The 22,855-nt window shown below is 42.3% G+C and overlaps 1 protein-coding gene across 4 annotated transcripts in view; it reads left to right on the top strand.

Moving 5' to 3' along the window:
• Positions 1–22,855, top strand: part of ABCC9 (ATP binding cassette subfamily C member 9) — a 1,387,936-nt gene that overhangs the window by 504,862 nt on the left and 860,219 nt on the right. For all 4 annotated transcript variants that reach the window (XM_069628445.1, XM_069628446.1, XM_069628447.1 and 1 more), the window contains exon 14: positions 13,637–13,745. In XM_069628445.1, coding sequence (XP_069484546.1) covers positions 13,637–13,745 — 109 coding nt within the window. The remainder of the gene's footprint in view (positions 1–13,636; positions 13,746–22,855) is intronic.

The following is a 22,855-nucleotide window of genomic DNA, read 5'->3' as shown; positions in this document are numbered from 1 at the left end:
TGAGCTGAGATTCCAATATGAGAACTAAACGTACTTTTTCACAGTGCCCGGAGGAGCGGTATCATTTATCGAAACTAAGATCCCCAGGCAGGATGCATCCACCCCTGGTGCCTCCTGATCTGGGTTGTTAGTGTGGTGACATGCATGTTTGATCCTGTTCCATTTACTCTGACCACTGTATAAAGCCTTAGTGTAACCAAACTTGTTATCCTGTTCTTGCCAAGCACTGAAGTATTAAGCCCCTTGGCGAATGCATTGGTTCTGTTCATGGTTGTTGGTTTTTGGGCCGGGGGGACTTTGCACTGCTAATGTGTGGGGGGCAGTGAGGGTGGGGCAAGGGGCTGGACATATTGTTGGTTAGAAAATGAAAATTGCCCTTGGTGGGTAGACAGCAATGTCATATTGGGACTAGCATGCTGCGGCAGCAGAATATGTCTTCCCCTGAATGTCAAGGCACTCTTACAAACAGTGCAATGCAACCACTGATCTTTCGAAGGCCCAAGTGGTGCCATGATCATCAACTGGATTTTCCAGATGCATAATGGGTGACAATATGGAAATTGACTAAGGCGATCTCCTTTAACTCCAAATTTCATCTTATCCACTTTTTATTTTTATTTTTTTATCTACTTGTATACAATCAAATAAGATTTTTACAAGATCACAAACAATTTCAGTCACAGAAAAGAAAGATTTGCGAAGACATCACGCAGGGGACAACAGTCACCATTTCGACCAGGAAGTGGTGGACAGGGATCAGACGGCAATATTCAGTTTTATTTTTTCATTTGCCAAGTTCAGAGGTTTGGCAGACGCCATGTGCCATCATGTCTTGTCCCCTGTGATAAGGCAATTCCACCAAATGTCTTCGTTGCCAGCAAATGAATTTACCGTCAGAGGACTAAAAAAGGCTAACCTGGCTTGGTGCATAGCTGGACAGAGCATCAGCAGGTGTCTAATAGATTCTGTCTCTTCAGGATTTTTGCAGAGTCTGCATGCTTTTGCCGTGGATCCTGTTCTTATCGCTAGGATTTCCTGCGTCGGCAGGACGTTGAGACGAGCTTTCAGAAATATTCTTATTTGGCTATCTTTTACAGTAAGCCATAGGTTCTTTCAGTTTGTTGATATCATAGGGAGATGGACTAGTAGTTTGTTAAATCTGTCTTTTTCCGTAGTAGAAATCCAGTCCAAACTTTCCAATTTAGTTTTAATCCAAAAAGGATTACTCTTTAGGTCGTCTTTGCTGCACGCAATTTTCTGCAGTTTTAGATTTTGGTCCATGGCCCACTCATTCATACAGTGATTTCTGCCTTTATCGATCTCTTCTGCAATCATGCAGTAAATTTCCATGCTCTCAGGATCGATGACTTTCCTGTATAACTGTTAAGTACTGATGTCCACCACTGCTTTTAGGGAGACAAGGCCGAGTTCCCGTCTTATCGGAGCAACAGCAGTGGAATTGGGTAGGCCCAGCACACATCTCTAGATGAAACCTTCAAGTTTGAGCCAGAGGACCGGAGGAATTGAAGGTGTAGCGTCCATACCGTATATCAGCGAAGGAATGATCTTGGCCTTATAGAAGCTGATCGCCGGTTGGAGAGAAAATTTGCCATATTTTCGATCGACTGCTCTCAGTTGTGCAGCCAAATTCTTGGCCTTAGACCACAGTGCATCTTGCATGTTCCGGGCTTTCTTGGTACAATCAAGTTGCACTCCAAGGTACTTGAATGTATCAACCACTTCTATTTTCGTCTCATTGAGGTGCATTGATAGGTCTCTTTCTTTTTGATTCCTGGTTTTTACAGAATCATTATCTTAGTCTTTGACTTATTGATTTCCAAAATGTTTTCAGTATTGTAAGCTGTGAAGTTATCCAGTTGTCGTTGCAGACCGACCTGAGTGAGATCAAGTAATATCAAATCATCAGCATATAAAAGTCTCGGGACCCTTGTGTTGACTATTTTTGGTGGAAATGATCTGATTTTGGTTTGGGTCTCTTTAAAGTCTCTGAGAAAAGATATGAACAAAGGCTAGAGCCAGAGGACAGCCCTGCTTCACTCCACGAAAAGTCGGTATGGAATTCGAAATTAGACCTTGGTTATTTAAGTGGACTTTTATACTGGTGTTTGAATGTAGGTCGATTATAGGTTCCAAGATGCTCTCTGGACAATGCCAGGTCCTAAGTGTGCACACAGTTTCGATCTGTCCACTCTGTTGAAAGCTTGGGATAGATCGACAAACGCTAGAAACATCCGAGGTGCTCCAGTCAGGACTCTATCTTTGAGTAGATTCAGGCACAGAATGTTGGCACTAGTGCTGGCGTTTTTTCGAAATCCTGTTTGTAAGGGATCTGAGCATGGTGAAGTGAAAGCCCATTTGCGGAAATGATTCAGAAGAATAGTGGCAAAAACCTTTCCGATGACATCAAGAAGGGTTATTGGCCTGTAATTCAGGGGATCGTCTCTGGCTCCTTTTTTGAAAATCGGAACGATCACCGCTTTTGTCCAGGAGTCAGGGTTTGTTTTTCTTTCTCGGCAGACTTCGAAAATTGAGCTGATAAGGTTAGACCAGTCATCTGGATGTTGTTTGAGGTCGCAATTTGCGAGTCTGTCTGGCCCTGGTGCTCTTGACGACTTCAGTTTCAGGATAGTAGATTTGATCGCGACGATCTCTGTCTGGTCCCCCCAGACTATATCGTTTGGTCACCTGATTTTGTTTACTTTGCCTTTTACTGATTCAAACAGTTTCAGGAAAGGAGCGGTCCATTTTTCTTCCGACACTGGATTGATCATCTGCGAGTTTGGAAGCTTGTTCGATTTGTTAATTAGCGACCAGAAGTCTCTGGATTTTTTGTTAGACAGAACCTTCAGCATCTCTTCGGCGTCCGACTGATATAGAACACATCTCGAGTTTCTCAGCCATTGCTTGTAATTTCTTGTTTCAACCATAAGTTTTTCCCAGAGTATAGGTTGATATAGTGTTGTTGCCACTCTTTTTAGTTTTCTTAGAAATCTGCGTTTGGTAACCAGAGCTGAGTTGTACTCATGAGTATGGCGATTGCTAGGGTTTTTGCAGGTCTTCCTAGGTTTTTTGAAGGGAAGAAGAATGGGAATGTAGCTCGATCGTGCCATTCCCTTTCGCGATGTGGGGTCAGACATTAATATGGTGAATTGGTCTGTGAGTTTGTGAACATCAGAGGCGATCATACGTAGCCGAGTTTGTTGAAAGTTTGTCTCAATGGCTGAGTCATAGAATTGCGATATGCTCCGTTTACTTCTGCATGTAAGGTTCAGTAGGTTGTGGTCACTTTACTTCGTTCTGATTACTTCAATTGACACTATGTTAAAAAACACTGGTTCGGAAGCAAAGATATAATCGAGAGTAGCTGAAGACCTATCACGCTCCCAGGTCGGTATTAAGGTATCTGAATGTGTGGCAGTAGCAGAATTGAAAAGGTTTCTGGATTTCATGATGGAGCTCCACACAAGACCCCTAGTTGTTGCAGAGGAGTTATAGGGTTCTTTTGCTTCGAGCGTGCTATGTGCAGTACAATTCGTGTTGAAGTCCCCGCAGATCAGAATATTAAGAGATTTGTATTTAATTGCAATCTCGTAGATTGTGTTGGCCACTTTGTCACAAAAGTTCACTGTAGAAATCTTTTGCAGATTCCAGTAAACGTTTATAATAGCTACCGAGTCTGGTGTTGTAGACTTGGGTGATTGAGTTGGAGTGTTCCATGTGGTCAAAACGGCCAGAATTTCGTAGCTGCGGGTTATGACTTCTGTGATGGATATACCGGATCCTATTCTGGTCGCTATCAGTAAGCCCGAGGATGGGCGACCCAAGGGTCTTTTGAAGGCCAGAGAAATTTCAATACAGTAGCCGTCTAGAGCCGGTTTTTCCCACAGCCACGTTTCCTGTAGGCATATAATGTCATGGGAGCCCAGATCATAAGTGTCCGGCCTGGTAAGATGAACATGACCTCTGGTGTTCCATGGCGCTATACTTATGGTTTCTTTGTAAACTGTTGGCTGAGATGGTTGCGGGATGAGTGGTGTTGGCTTAACAACCCCGGGTTGGTTGCTATATTTTGTACTCTGGTGTTCGGACACTGCAGAACCAGCTCCATTTGTCTTTCTTGATTGTTTTTTCGGAGCCGATCGGGGTCTGGTCCGTAATTTTTTCTGAGATCCTTTGATTAAGCGGAGATACTCTCTCGTCTTGGTTACGGATATGGTAAGTTGTTGAGTAGGATTGCTTCCGTACATTATCGTATGTGTTTCTGTAGTCCTCTCTACCATCTTTTTTCTCGTCGCTCCTTATGGTGTACCTTGGGCGTACAGTTGAAAGAAGTCAGTCTGATGTTGATCCGTTGGTTCTTGAAATTTTGTTGGTTGTTGATTGTGGGCTTCTTCCCCTTCTCGCTGATCTGTAAAGGTCTTCTGTTTGTGATTTGTATCTATAGTTTTTTCAGGGTGATTTTGTGTAATTATCTTTTGACGATTCTTTTAAATTGGTAGATGGCATCTCGTAGAGATTAAAACCCAAGTGGGCTAACTCCGCTTATATTTCTTGTGGTATTTCGTCAAGTGCACATTTTTTGATGCGTAGGTAGGCCTTTGCTTGGTTCTTTCTGTGATACGGCTCGATGAGGGTGAAGTCATCTGATTTTAAATTCTGTAAGAGTTTCACCTTTTTTAGCGTTCTAACAACCGTATTTCTATTTAGGATCATGTAGTGGTTGTTGGTAGTTTTTTGCTCAATTTTAAAGAGACGAGTTGGCCGTGTAGACCGGCCACTTGATTTATCTTGATCCTCCCTTAGGCGTCTCAATGGGCTAGTTCTTCGATTGATTCGATTATTTGAAACTGGTGATGCTTTTTGCTGGTTCTGTTGCGACACGTCAGATTTCAGTCTGATGGCTTTATGCTCCATTTGTGTCGTTGCGACAGGGAGAGTGCTTACCCCAACTGTGGCACAAGCTGATCTTGTCGGAGTTTGAGGAAACGGGTAATTTGAAATTGTTGACTGCTGTGTTCTTTCCTCTATTATGTCCAAGTGTTGGGTTACATCCATCAGAGAACTTTGGGCTATGAAATCCTCACTAATCTTAGGTGAGGTAGAAATACAGATAACTGAGTTATTGAGACTTTGTTTTTGGATAGATGTCGTTGGTTTTTCTTTCTTTGAATCTTTTTGTTTAGTTCTAGCAGACATCAGGGGTCGAGAGCCGACACACTTTGTGTACCATTGGAAATCAGATCACTGACCTTAGTGATTTTCCACAATGGCTTATTTTTAGAGCATGATATTGTTTTTTGTTGTTGGTTTTCCGCTCCTCTCTGGTGTAAGGCCGATCCCACTGTAGATTGAGGGGGCCTTTCCGTTTGTCTTTTAAAGACAGGGGCCAGTTCAGGGGGACTCGGGAGGCCTTCGGTCTGAGTTTCTTTTTCCAGAGTTACTATCAAACGTGTTTTAAGACGCTGTAAAAGATTTTCTAGTCTGTTCAGCTTTGAGTCCTACATCTCTCTCTGGTCTTTACTTCTTTGTCTAAAGCTGTAATGTAGCCTTCAACAAAGATTAATTTGCTGTGTATCATTGCAGTTAAAACAGCACTGTCTTTCAGTGAATCATTGATCGCTTCATACAGCTTCCCGAACGGTGCTAGAGCTATTGTGATTGCTGACATGATTATAGGAAGATCTGTTTTTTTGGATGGCGAATCCTTGTTTCCTGAGCTAGATATTTCACTAAGTCTTCGATTTTTTGGAGGGGATCGGGGTCGTGGAGAGTGCTGAATCGATAAGTCAGGAGTTTCCGAATGGTCTTCAGTTTGGGTCTGGCCATCATCGAAATTTAGACACACGGGAAAGGCCACGGCTCAGATTGCGTCAAAGGTGAGAATGCTTTAGTTTCGGGGCCACGTATGGGCGTGGAGGAGGTTTGTTTTCCATGCGTTGAGCCAAATTCTTTATTACTAGTCGAATTGCTTGATTTCGAGGTTCTTTCCTTCGGAACTGGATTGTTTTGAGTACCAGTTAGAAAGCAGTCGCCCAAATTGGTAATCCCTCCTGGTGAAACCACTTCTTTGTTGGATTTCTTAACCTTGGGCACCTCGTTATTTAGGTTTGCTGAACACCTTTTGGGTTCTGTCTCAATTCTGGGCACGTTGGACGTCTCTTTTGATTCTAGTATTTGATTTTGGATAGCTGATTGAATCTGGGCCTGGTTTGGGATCCCTGATGTTAGTTTCCTTGCTTTGCTTACAGGTGGAAGGTCCTGGATGGCCTCCAGGATTTCTGCATCTGACAGTTCTTTGGTCTGATCCAGCGTTCTTTTATACTGCTTATTTATGAAATCTTTGAGTGCACTGGAGAGGAGTGGCGCCTGTAGAGTTGGCTTCCCTACTTTCTTTAGTCTTTCTTTATCCACTTTTAAATTCTTAATAGACCACATTATGTCCCATGAAGAATCCAATAGTTCAATCTAGATTGTGAGGGCAGATGCCCCAGGTTCCTCTCCCTTGATGCAAGCTTAATGTATATGTTTTGGGCATATCCCAAATGTATCTCCTACTGTGGAAAAGTATGCCAGCTATTGTCTAAGATCATGAGATTTCAGGTGGAGGGACCCTCGTATTTGTAGTTGCTGGGACAATATCTGCAGTCACCCACATCATTTTTAACCTGGGGCTGCTATTAGCTAAATGAAGTATATTGCTGAGATGACAAAACACAGCTTGCCCCCCAAGGTGGACATGTGGTTTGCAGACGTTTTGTGGGCTAATGACACAGAGGAACGTTATTTACTACTTCTTCCAGGTAGATGTTACACTAAGGACATTTGGTTGGCCTTTTGAGAGGACTTAATGGCCCTCATGAGCACATGACAAAGCCATGAGGCAGAAACAGTGGCTACTGTACAGCAGTTGTGATTCCTCTGCGTTGATTACTGTATACATGGAATACTGGGCCTCATTACGACCCTGGCGGTAAGGGGTTAATGCCAGCGTTAGCTGCGCCGACCCCTTACCGCCAATTACGAGGTCCCCTAGCGCCATGGTGCTTTTAACACCTGGTTTTAGCAGGTGTTAAAATCCATGGCGCTAAGGGACCATGGAGTTAATTACGCCACCGTAATTTACGGTGGCGTAATTAACGCCTTCCCCACTCCCATTATGCCCTATGGGGCAAAAATGGGAATGGGGAAGGGTAAATGGGGATTGGGGACTTACCGCCCCGCTTAGGTCGGAATGGGGCGGTAAGTCCGCCAACCACCATGGCGTAAACATAGTTTACGCCATGGTGGTAAAGTCACGGCCCAGGCGGTAACTTACCGCCTGGGTCGTAATGAGGCCCACTGTCTTGGTAGTCGCTGCTATTTTGTAATATATGTAATAAACCACTCAGTGCTTCAATAAAAAATAAAAAAAATGAGGAATGGCAGGGATAGTGGCTAAGAAATTAAGTGAGGATCTTCAAAAATTGGAAGGAGACATTACAACATTAACATCATTGGATGCTTATATGTATGGACTACACTGGCAGTGATAAGGTGACAGAGTTGAAGAAAAATAATAATTAGAAATATGATGAAGCTTTTCCTTACACTGCCAGAGACCATTTCCCAGAGGAGCAATTGCAATCCAATTACGTTAGATAAAACTTGCAAAGTAAGATTAACAAACACTTCCATTTTTATTTGTTTTTATTTGCCTTTTCAACATATACATGACAAGTAAACAAGAGGAACATCTGCCCCCCCCATTCCCACGCCTGCTGTTGGGCCCCACGGGGCCTTGTGTACACTGTTGGTTCCATTTGCAATGGGGTGCCTGCATCATGTCCAGTATTTTCAAATTTTGAGGGCACCATTGTAACATGTAGTCCTCCCGGAGGCAGTCCAGTATCGTTTTTTGTTTATTGTATTTATTTATTGGTCATTTGTAATACACACTATACAACAAGGTGTTTTGATGCGCATGAAGACAAGGGGGAAAAGGGAAGGGAACAAGGAAGGGATAAAATAAAAACAAAAACGTTCTTAAAAGGTCTTGAAACATTCGGAACTTGCAAGTGCTTTAGCATGAGAGCAAGAAGAAGGGAAGTGCGGGACAAGGGAGGAACAAACATTCTGACTAGTTCGTGAGACGATATGGAATGTGCAAGTGCTCATAACATGAAGGGGGAGAGAGGGGAGGAAGGGGAGTGCAAGATGGAAGAGTTTACTACAAGTGGTAGTGAGGTAGAAGCAGGACCCATGAAACAGACATACAGTGAAATTGCAACAGGATTTGAAATAGTTCTCCTAAGGACATGCATTGGTGCAATTTAAATACATTCTGTTTTTCGGAAATGTAATATAGTGGGCCCCAGCCCTTTTTATGAATTGGGGACCATGGACTGTGGCCCTGGAGAAGATACAGCATAACAGAACTATTGAAATGTAGTGACAAAACCTATGTTAATACATTGCTAAGATGATTCGATTAATTGTAACAAAACCAAGGACTTTTGGCTAGTGTGGGAAGTGATGCCAATTTTGAATTCAACTCGTTATAAGCACATACAGGAGACCATAGCAGCTACCAACAATGTGATCACATTTGACATCATGGGGACATCTGCGGAGGGACTCTGAGTATTCAGTGAAAAGTATGCTAGGTTTCTGAAAAGTAGTATACGGCATCAAGATTAGGCCCATTTAGTCTGTACACCCGTCTCCCACAAATTGTTCGAGTGGCACTAACTTTCTAGTAGTTGTGGCTTTATTGATCGGGTGTAGAGCCCAATGGCAAAGCTCTAGACATTCTAATCCCAAATTCTGTTAACCGAAAGTCCCTTTCGATGCTGTCAAAGGATTAAAGGATTCATTTATTTTACGGAGGGGTAATGTCATTAAACACCCCTTTAATTGTGAGGCTCCCCTGTGTCTCTAAAACTAATCTCATAATTCGGTTTACATAAAGGCATGGGAGCCTTTTGGCTTTCTTTAACTACAGCTAAAGTCCACCATTTCTTAAGCAACATTTGTTTGTGTTCATAGTATTGTGGCCTTCTCGTTGTTCCCTCACTCTCTATTTATGTATTTATTATTATTATTATTATTATTATTATTATTATTATTATTATTATTATTATTACTATGATGATTGCATTTATTGAGTGCAGACCTAGCTTTGAGAAGCAGTATAGTGCTTTACAGAGGTATACACCACAGACACATAACAGAGCACCTTACATAGGTGTACAACATCACAGAGGCCTAACAGAGCTCTTTTCAGTAATAACAACAGAACAGACATACAGCGGGGTAAGATACCGAAGGGCAAAGAGGAGGCTACAGCTGCACTGGGCGGCAGGAAGGAGAGGGACGGACGTGTGTAGGTGGTGCGAGGGGGGATGTGATGGCCTAGGTGTTGAGGTGGAGAGACTGCTTAAAGAGGTGGGTCTTGAGTTCTTTTCTGAATTGTAAGAGGGTGGGGGTGAGTCTGATGCCGTTGGGGAGGAGGTTCCATAGTTTTGATGCATAGGCAGGGAAGGCTTGTTTTCTGGTCCTTTCCTCTTTGCAACAGTGGATTTGAACTCTGCATGTTTCCTGGCTTCTGGTGGTGTGCTGTCCATCGTAGATGCTGAGTTTTTCCACAAAGTAGCTGGGTTACTTGAGGTCGACTGTCTTATAGATGATGCAGCAAGACTTGAAGGTGATTTGTGCGTGCAGTGGGAGCCTGTGAAGGTTTATAAGGGCTGGCGTGGTGTCATTGTATCTGCATAGACCCTTGTTGAGGCGTGCAGCCACGTGCATGACACTTCTTAGCGGCACAAGGGACGATGACTGGAGGCCTTCGAGATAGCATTGCCCCTATCCAGGTAGGGTAGGACCAGTGCTTGAATGGTAGATCTAAAAGCTGTCTGGAGGGAGGAAATGCTTGACCTTAAGCAGGAGGGAAAGCTGTTTGAGTTTTCTTAGCTATGCGTGTCTTGAAGTAGAGGTGCTTGTCAATGTCGTACCCAAGGGACTTAGCGCAGGAGGTGAGCTTGGGTGTGAAGCCCTCAGAGTTCATGGCTGATAGCCAGGTCTGTATGTCTGGTTGTTCAGTGTTGTTGTTTCGAGGAGTTGGAATTCGGCCTTGAAGATGTGGAGCTTCAAGTATGCCCTGGACTTCAAAGACTGGATCAGCGATAGGTGGGTTTTAAGCCTATGGATGTCCCTGATGGAGTTGATCTTGAGGTATAGCTGTGTGTCGTCAGTGTATTGGTGGATGTGGATGTTGTGTGTGACTAGGAGGGCTCCCAGCACTCCATGTATAGATTGACGATCACTGAGGATAGGGTGGAACCCTGCAGGACTCAACCTCTTCCCTCTCTCTCTCTCTATCTTTACACTCTCTCTATCTTTCCTGGTTGGTTGCTTTGCCCTTTCGATCCTTCTGCTTATCATGTTACTTTGCTTCACACTTTCTCTCAGTGTTCTAGTTCCTGTCCACAGGATTTCCTTGTCATTCCCAGAGTGTAATTTTACCTCCCTGATTACATCTCTCTGCTCCCAGGTCACAGTAAATCACAGGTAAATTGTTGTAATGGTATTGTTTATTTTTCATCCTTTGCCACGCTGCTCGCACTTGCTGGTATTGTTCTTTCTTCAGTAGATTTCAAAATATTGTTGTCTACAGTCTCCACTTGGTAAGAGTCAGATGTTCTGTGCCACTTGTGGTCCCTGCTTCCTGCCTCTGTTCCATTCAAGCTCTGGAAGTAGAGCAGCTATATTTCCTTTTTACCTCCACTTAGAAACACGTATTGTAGTAGATCTCCACTGAAAATCACAGCTTCTCAATTGCAGGATAATGGTAACTAACATGTGATGGGGACCCCGACCCCTTCCTCCAGGAAAGACTCTTCAGTTTGCTGTATTGCCACAGGTTGAACCACATGACTGTTAGCAGAGAAAGCAAACTGCTGAGAGTATAGCTTTTGGTCCAGTGAAAAGGGATGCCCATCACAGACATACCGACATGCAATTTCTCCTTTAAGAGACTCTGGGCGACCTACCATTCCAGACAGGTTTTGTAGGATACAATCATATTGTAGCCTGAACATGATAATTATTTCAAGCACTACAATCCTCCCCATACACGAAATTATACATGTTGCCGCTCTCTTTGCTGTTTTGTGACATCCCCAAAAACAATGGGGCAGTTTGCTCCATTAATGTCAAAGATATTTGTATAGATTTCCCAAAACCATGTATAGGGAATTGGCTCTCCAAATCTATCTGGTTGCTTGAGGAGGAGTTATATTATGCACTTCCGCTTTGTGATAATTTATATAGAAACACTGGAGAAGTTGGGTAATTATTTTTTAGATGGATATAGGGCATTTGTGATCCAAATAATGCATTGAGACATCATTTGCAAACATCCCAAGTTTGATCTCCCTGGCCTAGATCTTGACAACCTTGATATTTGTGCTGTTCTCTATTCAAATAACAAAGCTCCCCTGGAAAGATTGAACAAGTGGGGCAACTGAAACCTCAAATCTTCTAAAGTGCCATTCCCATATTTACGGTCCTGGTTAGACATTTAAAGATGATATCACTGTAGCTAACCTGCTAAACCAAATAGTCTGGTCGGATATATGTCTTGTCTTCCTAAAATTATCAAACACCTACCTGCCACTGGTAAACCCTGATTAATCAAGGTGAACTAGGGACAGCATCAGCAGTTCCAGGCAATTCATTAGCACCAAGGAAAAGATCTACTGCATTTGGTTGGCATATATTTCTGTGTATTTGCAAGGATTAGGGATTAAGGATTATGAATTACCAAGATTGTCTCTTTGTTCATAGTTGGTGATGTTCAGACAGAGAAAAAGAAGGAAAATAAGAAAGTGTTAACACCAGGCAGCGATCGGTTTTCAGTGCTTTTGTTTTGAGGCATGTGGTAGAGAAAGGATGTTAGACCAAAGCAAAGCCATCATGCACTGCTGAGCATCGAATCAGGTTCCTGGTTTGTTAAAAAGTCATTAGTGGGTTTGAGCAGATGTGAAGTGGATGGCTTGCGTTGTGGTTCAGCCAACTTCTCACCATTGTTCCACGTTCTGTCTGCATATCTATTATGGCCCTATTTAGATTAGAGAACACTTGCCGAGAGCAATCAGCAAGGGTGCAGAACAATGGCCAGGGAAGCACCTCTTCAACCCACCCTCAGCTCAAAGAATGTACATTACCTTAGAATACAGGGGTTCATCCTGTTCCTGGCTATATGTTGCATGATCATCCCACCTGCACCATTCCGTTACATCTTCGGGGAGTATTCTCTACCATGGATTGGTGAGAGGTTTGGGTCTATTTGACCTAAAACATTTGACCTAATCACATTTGATCGAATTTATTTTATTTTTATTTTGGTTTAAAATGTGGGGGGGAGACCCCCGCAACCCTTGGACTTCCCCTCAACCTAATCTATACCATTATCCGACCCATATATATATTTTATTAAATTTGACTGAAAAAAAGGTTAAAAAAAGTCAATCACATGATTTAGGTGAAAGGTTTTTAGGTCAATTATGCTAATACCATTGGGGCAGGCACTGGGCATCCAGGGTGCTCTTACCATACGTATCTCCATATTTCCAAGCAGCTCTTCGTAGCAGAGTGTGCAGCTCAATACCAATCCAAAACACCACATCTCTCACCGGAGATGCATTTGAAATGCCCCTATTTTAACTTTTCTCAACGTGTTGTATGCATGCATAGTAACCTTTCCACCTGGCACAGGGTGGGCACATCCTTCACATAGCATTCAAAGTTGCAATATATCTGGTTCTGGTGTGTATGCTCCTCAACTATAGGCAAATGTATGATGTCTCATACCAGGTATTTTATAAGGATTATTGATAAAACACACACATGCACTCCTCATATAAAGCACCCAGTATATGATACATACGTATGTCTAGTATCCCTCTGCTTTTATGAATTCGGAAAATAAAGAACAGAATTAAAACTTTTAGAAATGTGCAACCAAAACAATTTTTGATGCAATTGTTTACAGTCCTCGTCCAATTTCCGAATTAATAAATGACTAAACACTCCCCACCCTACCTAAAACTGGATGATCTGATACACACTATTTACTTCCTTGGTTGCTTATAGATCCCTTGCTGACAAACAGCCTGCTCTCCACCTCCCCTGTTGTTAGCTCCTCACTCACTTGTTTCTCTGCTTCCCTCACCATGCTCTTCCCCCTATGATTGTAAAGTGCTCCATTGCTTCCTGAAGTCAGCTCTGCACTCATTAGATACCCTAATAATAATGATGCACATTAAAACGTATTGTGCACCAACTAATCAAACCAACATGTCTGGTATCCTTATCTATCAGGGCAGGCAAAGATAAATAAATCTTTGGAATGACTTACAGTACTGCCTTCCGTGCATGGGAGATTGTCAATTGTTGCAGTTCTCTTTATGAAAACAAATGGGGTATACATGGTGTGATGGGAGATCATGGTCTATACAAGGTCTACACAGATATGGCCAATAACCTGATTGTGTGCTAATCAGTAACTATAATATAACCCACATACAGGTAAAACATTCCCTTATGAAATGTGCATTTTGTCCTTTGTTTGTTTTAGTGTACAGAAGCTGAACGAATTCTTTATTAGCGATGAAATTGGTAACGAAAGCTGGAGGAACGGAGGCTCTCCAAGCCCCTTTGAAATGTGCCGAAAAAACACCGGAGTTGTAAGTTATTCTTAAAGACTTATCATCAAGTGTTTTTGTTGGGCAGAAGTAGTGTGAGCAAAGTGTGTTTAAACATTACAAAATAGAAAGCAGGTTACTTTACACGAATGCTTGGCATATGCCCATGTGCAAAGGGGCTGTTTGCTCTGTTGTCTATTGATTCCAAACATTGTCATGCTGGGCTGATTTGATAAATCTTGCTGAAACACCATTTATTTTCTGCAAAAATACCGTGCTTGTTTACCCTTTCTCAGAGAAAGAATTTCATATTGAGATGGAGGTCATGTATCCACCATTCCACAAACATCTGTATGCTGTGGCGTTTTAAGAATATCAGTAATAGCTCAGAGAAGCTTTCCATAACCACCTTCCTCAATCTCAATGCCCCAATTATCAGTTCACTTCTATAAGGAATATTTCCCTGACTCAGTATAACTTCTGTCTTCCCATTTCCCTATTTACTTTGTTTCTGTTTAAACATCTTTTAAATGGTGCTTGTATATGTTTTGTGTCCTGAATATTAAAAAATACTCAAAGTTGTGGGATGCATGTTTTCATTTAATTTTGTTTGTAGTAAAAATGTGTAAATACTTTTTTGTCCTACGAAAAGGGTCTTAAGGCCAACCGAAAGGAGCAGGGGAGGGTAAAAAGAATTGTAGACTTGGATGTTCTCCCAAAATTTGGGGACTTGGACCAGTGCAGTAAATATGCTGAAAATGTTGGGAGGGGGCAGGGGACCTGACATCTAAATGAAAGGGGCCACTGCCAAATGAGTGGGACAGAATGGTGTGACATAAAAGTGGGGGAGGCAAACACCCTTGCCCACACATAAATACACCCATGGCTTGGCCTGAGAGTTCCCTGTTCCAATTGCCTTTGCATAGTCAGTCACTGGTGATCTGATGGCATTGATGAGGGTTGTGTGACAAATCAAGGAAATGTGTCAATTTTCCCCAAGGTGCAGCCACCTTTTGTGAGGCTAGGGAGGTGAGCCCTGTAGCATGGTACATGTGTTGCACTTGGTGTGGAAGCCAGAAGGATTCTAGAAGAGGAATTTGGAATGTGGAGGTGGGCACTGAAGTAGCGGTTGGAGAGACTGAAGCAACCTACTGCAGTGACTCCCTCTTATCCCCTTATATATATATATTTATACAAGATAACCATATCAATAAACCCAGTACTTTTTATAACATATGCGTCCCGTATCTATATACTTCACTTCGCGACAAGGCAGTGTAACTGCAGTGAAGACAACACGGTAACCAGCTGATGAGCGGAGCACCCGTACAGCAACTTTAAAAAAACAGGTGAGCCGCACCAGTGCAAATCATTATGTATGCCCTGTGAGGAAGCGTTGTGTTAAACATTGCAAAAGCATTTTGGAGCGGTATTATACTATTGTCATTATTGAAGTGTCCATGCGCTTGATGTTAGCATCCGCGAGACCGTGTTGAATGAAAACACGTCCTTGAGTGGATCGCGCGCTTCCCTTGTCCTCGAGTGGATCGTGCACTTCCATTGCTTTACTTATGATTAAGCAGACGTGCAAAGAAAAGAGGACCCGTGACATGATGACACGCGTCGTTCGCGTGCAGTTTGTTTGAGTGTGTTGCTACAGCAACGAACAACAAGAGCCACTGATACTATGCAGGCTGACGGAGTGGCGCTGCAAGGGGCTGAATAGACCAGCATATGTAAACAAACAACTGATATATGTGCCCACCCGTTTAGGGTATTAAAGCGTGTTTCACACATGATTGGGGAGGACAATAGTGAGAGCATCTGAATTGCTCCACTACATCCCTCCTGCTCATCCCAGTACCTATAAAAAAATAAAAAATAAAAAGAAGATTAGGAGAAAAATAAATAAATGCATTGTAAGGAAAGATCTTTCATCACACACATATCGATATATAAGAAGAATTATAAAATAAAGTGTGTGACTCCTGAGTTAATGTAGAAGTGTCAGTAGTCATCAGCGACAACAGAGGGGCAGGTGATCAATACACGGTTGAAAACATGACAATGCACACTGTTCCACCATCAGCCATGTTTTTACTTGAAGCTGGAGAACCAAACTTGCCATGGAAAAGGTGTTTTAAAATCCTTTGAACATTATGCATTAGTGGTTTGTGGAACAAACTACAATGTGGAGAGGAAGAAGTCATTGTTACTCCATTGTTTGGGAACAGCGGGACAGGAAAAGTATGAGGATTTACCGAATTTACCAGATGAAGGGGATATGAATGAATATGAGAAATGTATTGCCAAATTAAATAAACACTATGAAAAAAAGCTAAGCACAATATTGGAAAGATATACGTTTGGCAAGAGATCACAAGAAACCGGGGAAAGTGTAGAACAATATATAACTGCTTTAAGGAAACTTGCAAAGAACTGCAAATTTGGACCACAACTAGATGAGAGACTCAGAGATAAATTTATGCTAGAGTGTAATAGTGCCAAGATTAGGGAAAGACTATGGGCTGAAGATGACACTGATTTGAATATGGTACTACGCATTGCTAAGGAAGTTGAACATATGGAAAATTGTGTAAAGACTTTAGAGGATAGAGTAAAAAGTACTTCTGTGAAACCAGATGCCAATATCAATGCAAATCAGTTGACGAAAGCTGATAATGGGAACAGCCAAAGTTCTGTAATCAAGAGGAAAGAAGAACCCAAGATGCAAAGTACATACAAGTACAGTGGTGATATGAAGAGTCGAGGGTTTGGGCGCGGATATGGAGGATATAACCGAGGGTGTTTCATAAATAATCGTCAACCTCAAATGAGTCAAAGTGGCAGAGGAAGAATCAGAACGTGTTTTAGATGTGACAGTCCCATGCACTGGGCTAACAGTCCTGAATGTCCAGCTATCCATATAATCTGCAAGAACTGCAATGGAAGGTGTCATCTGGCCAAATGCTGTAGGATAGATAAAGGAAACATGAATTGAATTGGTGGTGCAGAAGAATATGAAGAGGAAGAATGTGTTTTTGTCATCAGTGATGGTGCGAATTAAACAGAACTGGAAAGTCCCAAGACCATCATCATGATAAATGGCTCTCCAGTAAAAATGATGATGGATTCGGGAGCGAAATACACACTATTGCCAGAAGCAATATGGAAAAAGATTGGTCCGAATTGGTTAAATGAATCAGACAATAATCCCAGTGCCTATGGTGGTGTGAAAATAGACATTATTGGATGGTTTGAAGCAAAGTTGGCTTTCAAGGATATAACCGCCAATGGGAAAGTGTATGTATCGAAAAAGGGAGCATCACCTTTCCTCAGCTGGACACACCAAGCATGGCTGAAGGTTAGATTGGATGCAAGCGCGGAAGAATCTGTTTATGTGATCAAATCAAATGAAATGACTGCCAAGACAATAAAGAAGGAGGTATTCAAGGATGGAATAGGTTGTGTGAAAGGTATTACACACAGAATACAACTCAAAGAAAATTGCAAACCAGTCACACAGAAGCTAATGAATGTGCCTCTAGCCATGAGAGAAGAAGTTAAAAAGGAATTGAAGAAACAGGAGGAGCAAGGGATAATTGAAAGAAGTGATGCTGCAGAATGGGTGTCACCATTGGTAGTAGTGAGGAAAAGCTCAGGAGAAGTCAGAGTGTGTATAGATCTCAGAGAACTGAACAAATGCATCATTCCTGAAAGACACCCACTACCCAATTTCAAGAGTTACTATCAACTGTGGGGTCAGTGAGAGTATTTTCGACCCTAGATCTCACTTCTGCAGATCATCAAATTCTGTTGTATGGGCAGTAAACAAATTCAGGAGTTTTGTGTGGGGAACACAGTTTGAGATACACACGGATCACAAACCACTTGTAGAACTATTCATGAATAAAGGATTAGATAAGGTATCGGCAAGAATAAGGAGATGGGTCCATAGAATGCAAGAATTTAATGTATGGTTAAATACATCCCTGGCGTAAGGAATTATGCTGCAGACTGCCTATCTAGGCTTACAAATGTTTAAGAAGAATGTGAAAGTGAAAGTGAAGAAAGTCAACAAGAAACAATATGTATATTGCAAGACTCAGCTATTTCCAAAGATTAATGGTTGGAAGGGATGAACAAAGACACAAAAATTAGGTTTATGTTAGAAAATATCAACAGTAAACATATTCCCATCAACAAAATTAAAGAGGCAGAAGTACAAGGATTATGGATTGTCAGAGATAAGTTAAGCGTACAAGATGGATATTTACTTAGAGGAGACAGACTACTTCCACCAGATGAAATCAGGAAGAAAATAATTTAATTCGGACATGAAGGGCACCAAGGCATTTCCAAAACGAAGAATAGAATAAGGAATACGTATCGGTGGCCAGGATGCGATGCACAAATCGAAAGGAGCGTAAGAGACTGTATCCTTTGTAATAAGTCAGATAAGAATTGTGTGAGTAATGGTACCCTATGGTTAAGACTGATATACCAAGTAGACCCTGGTTGAAAGTAGGTATTGACATAATGGGTCCAGTGTGGAGTGAGGGAAGTCAGACATTTTGTGTGGTAATTATTGACATATTAACGAGATGGGCAGAAGTGAAAATTATGAGTGTCACGACCAAGAATATTATTAATTTGATGCAAGAGATATGTGGTCGTGAAGGTTACCCAGAAGTTGTGTTATCAATGGGCCACAATTTATTTCCAGAGAGATGGAAGAGTATTTGAACAAAAAAAATCGATTAAGCATGTTACTAGTGCAATCTATCACCCACAACCTAATGGTGTAGTGGTAAGATACAATAGAATACTCAAAGACGCCTTTAGATGGGCGTGGGCCAATGGAATGAATTGGAAAGAAGCAGTCAGAATGGTGGTTATAGCACACAGGTTTACCCCACACAGTACAACTGGTGTATCACCATTTGAGTTGAGTAGGGGTAGAAAAGCTACTACTAAATTATGTCCTGGATGGATGACTGATGTGCTAAATATGGGAGTAATAATCAATGATGTGGCAGATATGATTAGGCAGAAACAAAAGAATAACAAAGCATGGTATGACAAGAGGAGACTTAGGTTTGACAAGAATTTGGAAGTAGGATGTTTTGTGAGAATCAAACTTCTGGAAGCTTTGAGAGTGAGAGGCATTAAGTGGTCAAATCCTATCCAAGTCAGTGAGGTTTTTAAGCATGCTGTACGAACAAGTGATGGAAGACTATGGAACAATGGGAGAATAATGGTAATGAAGGGAAAGGTAAATGGTGAGAGTGTGGATAAAAGTAATGTTGATGAAAATAGAGTGAGTCAAGAATTTTCCTTGCCAGTAAATTCAACACATACACCAAAGGTGATGCAAACTTCAGTATCAAGGTTTGGAAGAAAATATCAAAGACCGAAGTACTTACAGACTATGGAGATTGAGGAAGTGTCTAGAAAGAAGAGGGATGTGTAGCATGGTACACGTGCTGAACTTGGTGTGGAAGCCAGAAGGATTCTAGAAGAGGAATGTGGAATGTGGAGGTGGACACTGGAGCAGCAGTTGGGGAGACTGAAGCAACCTACTTCAGAGACTCCCTCTTATCCCCTTATATATATATACTTATACAAGATAACCAAATCAATAAACCCAGTACTTTTTATAACATATGCGTCCCTTATCTATATACTTCAAGCTCGTTCTGCAAAACCTTCCTTAGTGGTCGAGGCAAGTGGGACCTCACAGGGAGAGACTCCCCCTTTGGGGACAAGGACTCCCGTTCTGGTGAGGATCTCCCTTCACCAGTGAACATAATGGCATACATAGGACTACCAAATCTTGCCAAGTATCAAGACCGGGATGAAGAAGAGGCTGAGGGATGCTATTCTTCAGGAGAAAGAGAGTGTATCTCCTTAAGGAAAAGTAACCAATCCACTGAGACGTGTGGACTGAAAGGAGAACACTCATCATGTAGGAGAGGAGGAGAGAAGGAGGAAGAAGAGAGAGCAGTGTGTCTCCAAGTAGGGGAGGTTCCTTGCTGATGTAAGCCTGGAGAGTGGTGGAGCCATCGTGATACGTGGAACCTGCAAATTCCAAACTGGCTTGGGAGCCAGAGAACGAACGCTGACCAGTGAACATATCAAAGAGCCTGAGAGGAGAAGAATTGCAGGTGCTGTGAACCTAAGAGAACCAGTGTGGGCAGCTGGCCCATGCAACAACACCGAGACCATCTGAGGGAAGCCGCTATAAGCAACGCAGATTCCTGGAGAGATACTGAAGAAAGCAGAAGGAAAGCAAAAACTGCAGGAAAGGGATGCCGAGGAGGGCGGCTCACAAATGCAGCAACGAGATCAAATCAATGCCAGACCTGTAAGAGTCCCAAGACTGTTTCCTAAGCAGAAGGAAGGTAATGGAGGACCAGGGAGGCGCGGGAAGAATAACAAAGACTATAATACAGCACAAATAACTTGTCTCAGTACAAATAAGAAAGAAGAGTTACTTTATTGGAACTGTGATGAAAGAAACATGAAACCATAACGCTAATTGAAGGAGGGTTGAGTTCATATGGATTATTGTTAAATATGAATTGTGATAGTTTGGTGAAAAGAACAAGACCGTTTCCTGAAGGGGATTAAAGAAGAAATATAATACACTTACTTTATAAAAGTAAACTGTATTAATACAAGGAAAGAAAGAATACTGTTCGCAAAGGGGAAAGTGAATGAAAGTGAGAGAAGCTCAATGTTAACATTAACAAAGGTGAATGAGCAACTTGTGTACAAGGAAGAGAAATTTGGAAATCCTTAAAGGAAGGGATGAACCAGGGAATATACACTCCCATCCTGGAAAGAAAGGAACACATGTGAGCCATCCAAAGTAAAAGAGTGTGAGATAAGAAAGAGAGAATATCAGTAGAGAAAGGCCCAACTGGCCTATACAAGCAAACAAGTTAAACAAAGCAAGACTTGCCTAAAGTGGAATATAAATTGTCTAATGTGAGAAACTAATTATCTGAACTGATAAAGAGAGTTGCCAAAGAAGATAACATATACCAAGTAGATAAGTGCTGCAAGCATGGCGCAGGAGAATGTAGTCATTCTCCTGCCTTCATTTTGTTATGATAGTGATAGGGTCAGATATTAGTCACTTTGAATGGTGGATAGATTCTTTGTGGGCATTGAGGAAAAGACGACTGAGAAGCAACTTAGTTATTCTTTAGGTAGGGAACACCCTATAGCCATAGAGATAGCTAGGCCTTTCTGACTTTTATTTAATAACATCATACCTAAAATGTCCTCAAAGAGTCTGCATCCTTCTTCTGTACTATTACAGTTGTCACATAGTGGACACCTGTGATCAAGAGGGGCACCAAGACCGAGCACTGTAGGTTCAACCTTTATTGGGTACGAGCTTACAAATTGGTGCCAAATTCAAATGTGAACCAGTGAGCTCATCAACAGAAATGAGAAGACTGGAATGGCCTTCTTCCAGCAGCTCTCCCTAATCCCTTCTCACTATCAGCATAGAAAGTTAGGTCTTCATGCCTTAATAATAACAGTTCTTCTCCGCATAATCCATTAGTGGTAAAGCTTAAACAATCAAGAAGAATTAAGTAACCCCTTCCTGGTGTTGCGGGCTCATGGGTGAACTGAATCCTTTTTTTTGCTCAACTGATCCTACAAGTGGGCTCTATAGGGCACAATACTCCACAACTAACCCAAGCACTGATGTCCTGCAATGGTTTATATGTTTCCTATCCAATGACATACGGGTCAGCCAGGAGAAAGGCAAAATATCACTTTGTATTGGTTCCTGTTCCCCAGTAGATCCTTCCCACCTTCTCTCTGAGCGATGACTAGCCTTCTTGACTTCAACAGGAACCTCCTCCCACCTTCTACCTAATGCCTGACCTGGACAACCGGAAACTATGCTTCGTCAACTGGTTGACCTTCTCCCATGGTTACACTTCACAGATGATCTCCTCTGTACACTATTAGTCCCTTTCCTCTATTGCCATCTATCTCTGCCTCTACCTCTTGTCAACATAAACCAATTGTTCAACCATTTACTTCTCATTGTTCTCACTTTGAGATGTGTCTTTTCCAAACTCTTTCCTATATCCAACCTCTTTTGTCTCCCAGGTTATCTCCTCCTTTGGTTCCATGGCTACCTCCTCCTCCGTATCCATATCCATCTCCTCACTAAAACAATTTGGTCCTGGACCCATGGTCCCCAACTCTATACTCTGATCTCTATACTCACACCTTGATTGCTCTCCTTGCCACCACCTCGCTTCTGTGCCCTTGAGCTCTTTGTACCTTGGGCTCTTCTTAATGCTGCCACCTCCTCTATACCATTTCCAGCTATCCTCATCACAACCCCCCTCTAACAGCTTATCCTATCCTCATCACTACCACATCCTGCCTACCACCCTGTCCTCTTCCTGTCTCCACCACCTCTTCTATGCCACCTTGGATGTTCTGGTTTTGACCATCTCCTGTATAACGACTTAGGGTGTTCTTGGAACCACCACATCCTCTCTACCAGCCTTTACTTTTCTGTTCACAGTTTCAAACAAATACTCTATTACCACCCACTCAACCACATTCTCCTTAGCTGTTATCACCTCTGCCATGTCTATCACTACTACCCCCTCCTTCCTTTCTGATCTCACCAAATCTGTTTGCTCTTGTTTCAACACTTCCTTATCGACTACCACCTCCCTTCTCCACTCCTGTTTCTTATCTAACATACTTACCATCTGATGTCACTACCTCCTTACATTCTGATCTCATTGCTTTCTTTCATTCTGGTCCCACCACATTCTTAACCTCTGTAGACCTCACCTCCTCCACTCTCCTGCTAACACCTCTCCAGGTAAGTACACCTCTCCAGCCACGTCCTTTTCTGCCATGCTCCAGTCTTCACCAAAGTCCTTGCAGCCACTCTCCTCTCCAGCACTGTCCAATCTCTAGCCTTCTCTGAATATGACCCTCCAGCTCCTGCAACCCAAACTGCCAGACTGGACTGCCTGGTTTATATAACGCTCTTCCTCCACCCTCAGTGGCTTTCCACTGAGTGTCTGCACCTGAGGGTAGTAATTGGGCGAGGGCTTCAATTCGTTAGATTTCCTCAGTGCACCTGGGTCTGCTTT

The sequence above is a fragment of the Ambystoma mexicanum genome, chromosome 12 (assembly GCF_040938575.1).
Source record: "Ambystoma mexicanum isolate Mex_15411 chromosome 12, UKY_AmexF1_1, whole genome shotgun sequence".
NCBI classification, from domain to species: Eukaryota; Metazoa; Chordata; class Amphibia; order Caudata; family Ambystomatidae; genus Ambystoma; species Ambystoma mexicanum.
Note: the sequence above shows the minus strand (reverse complement) of the source record. Positions and strands in the feature narration are given on the sequence as shown.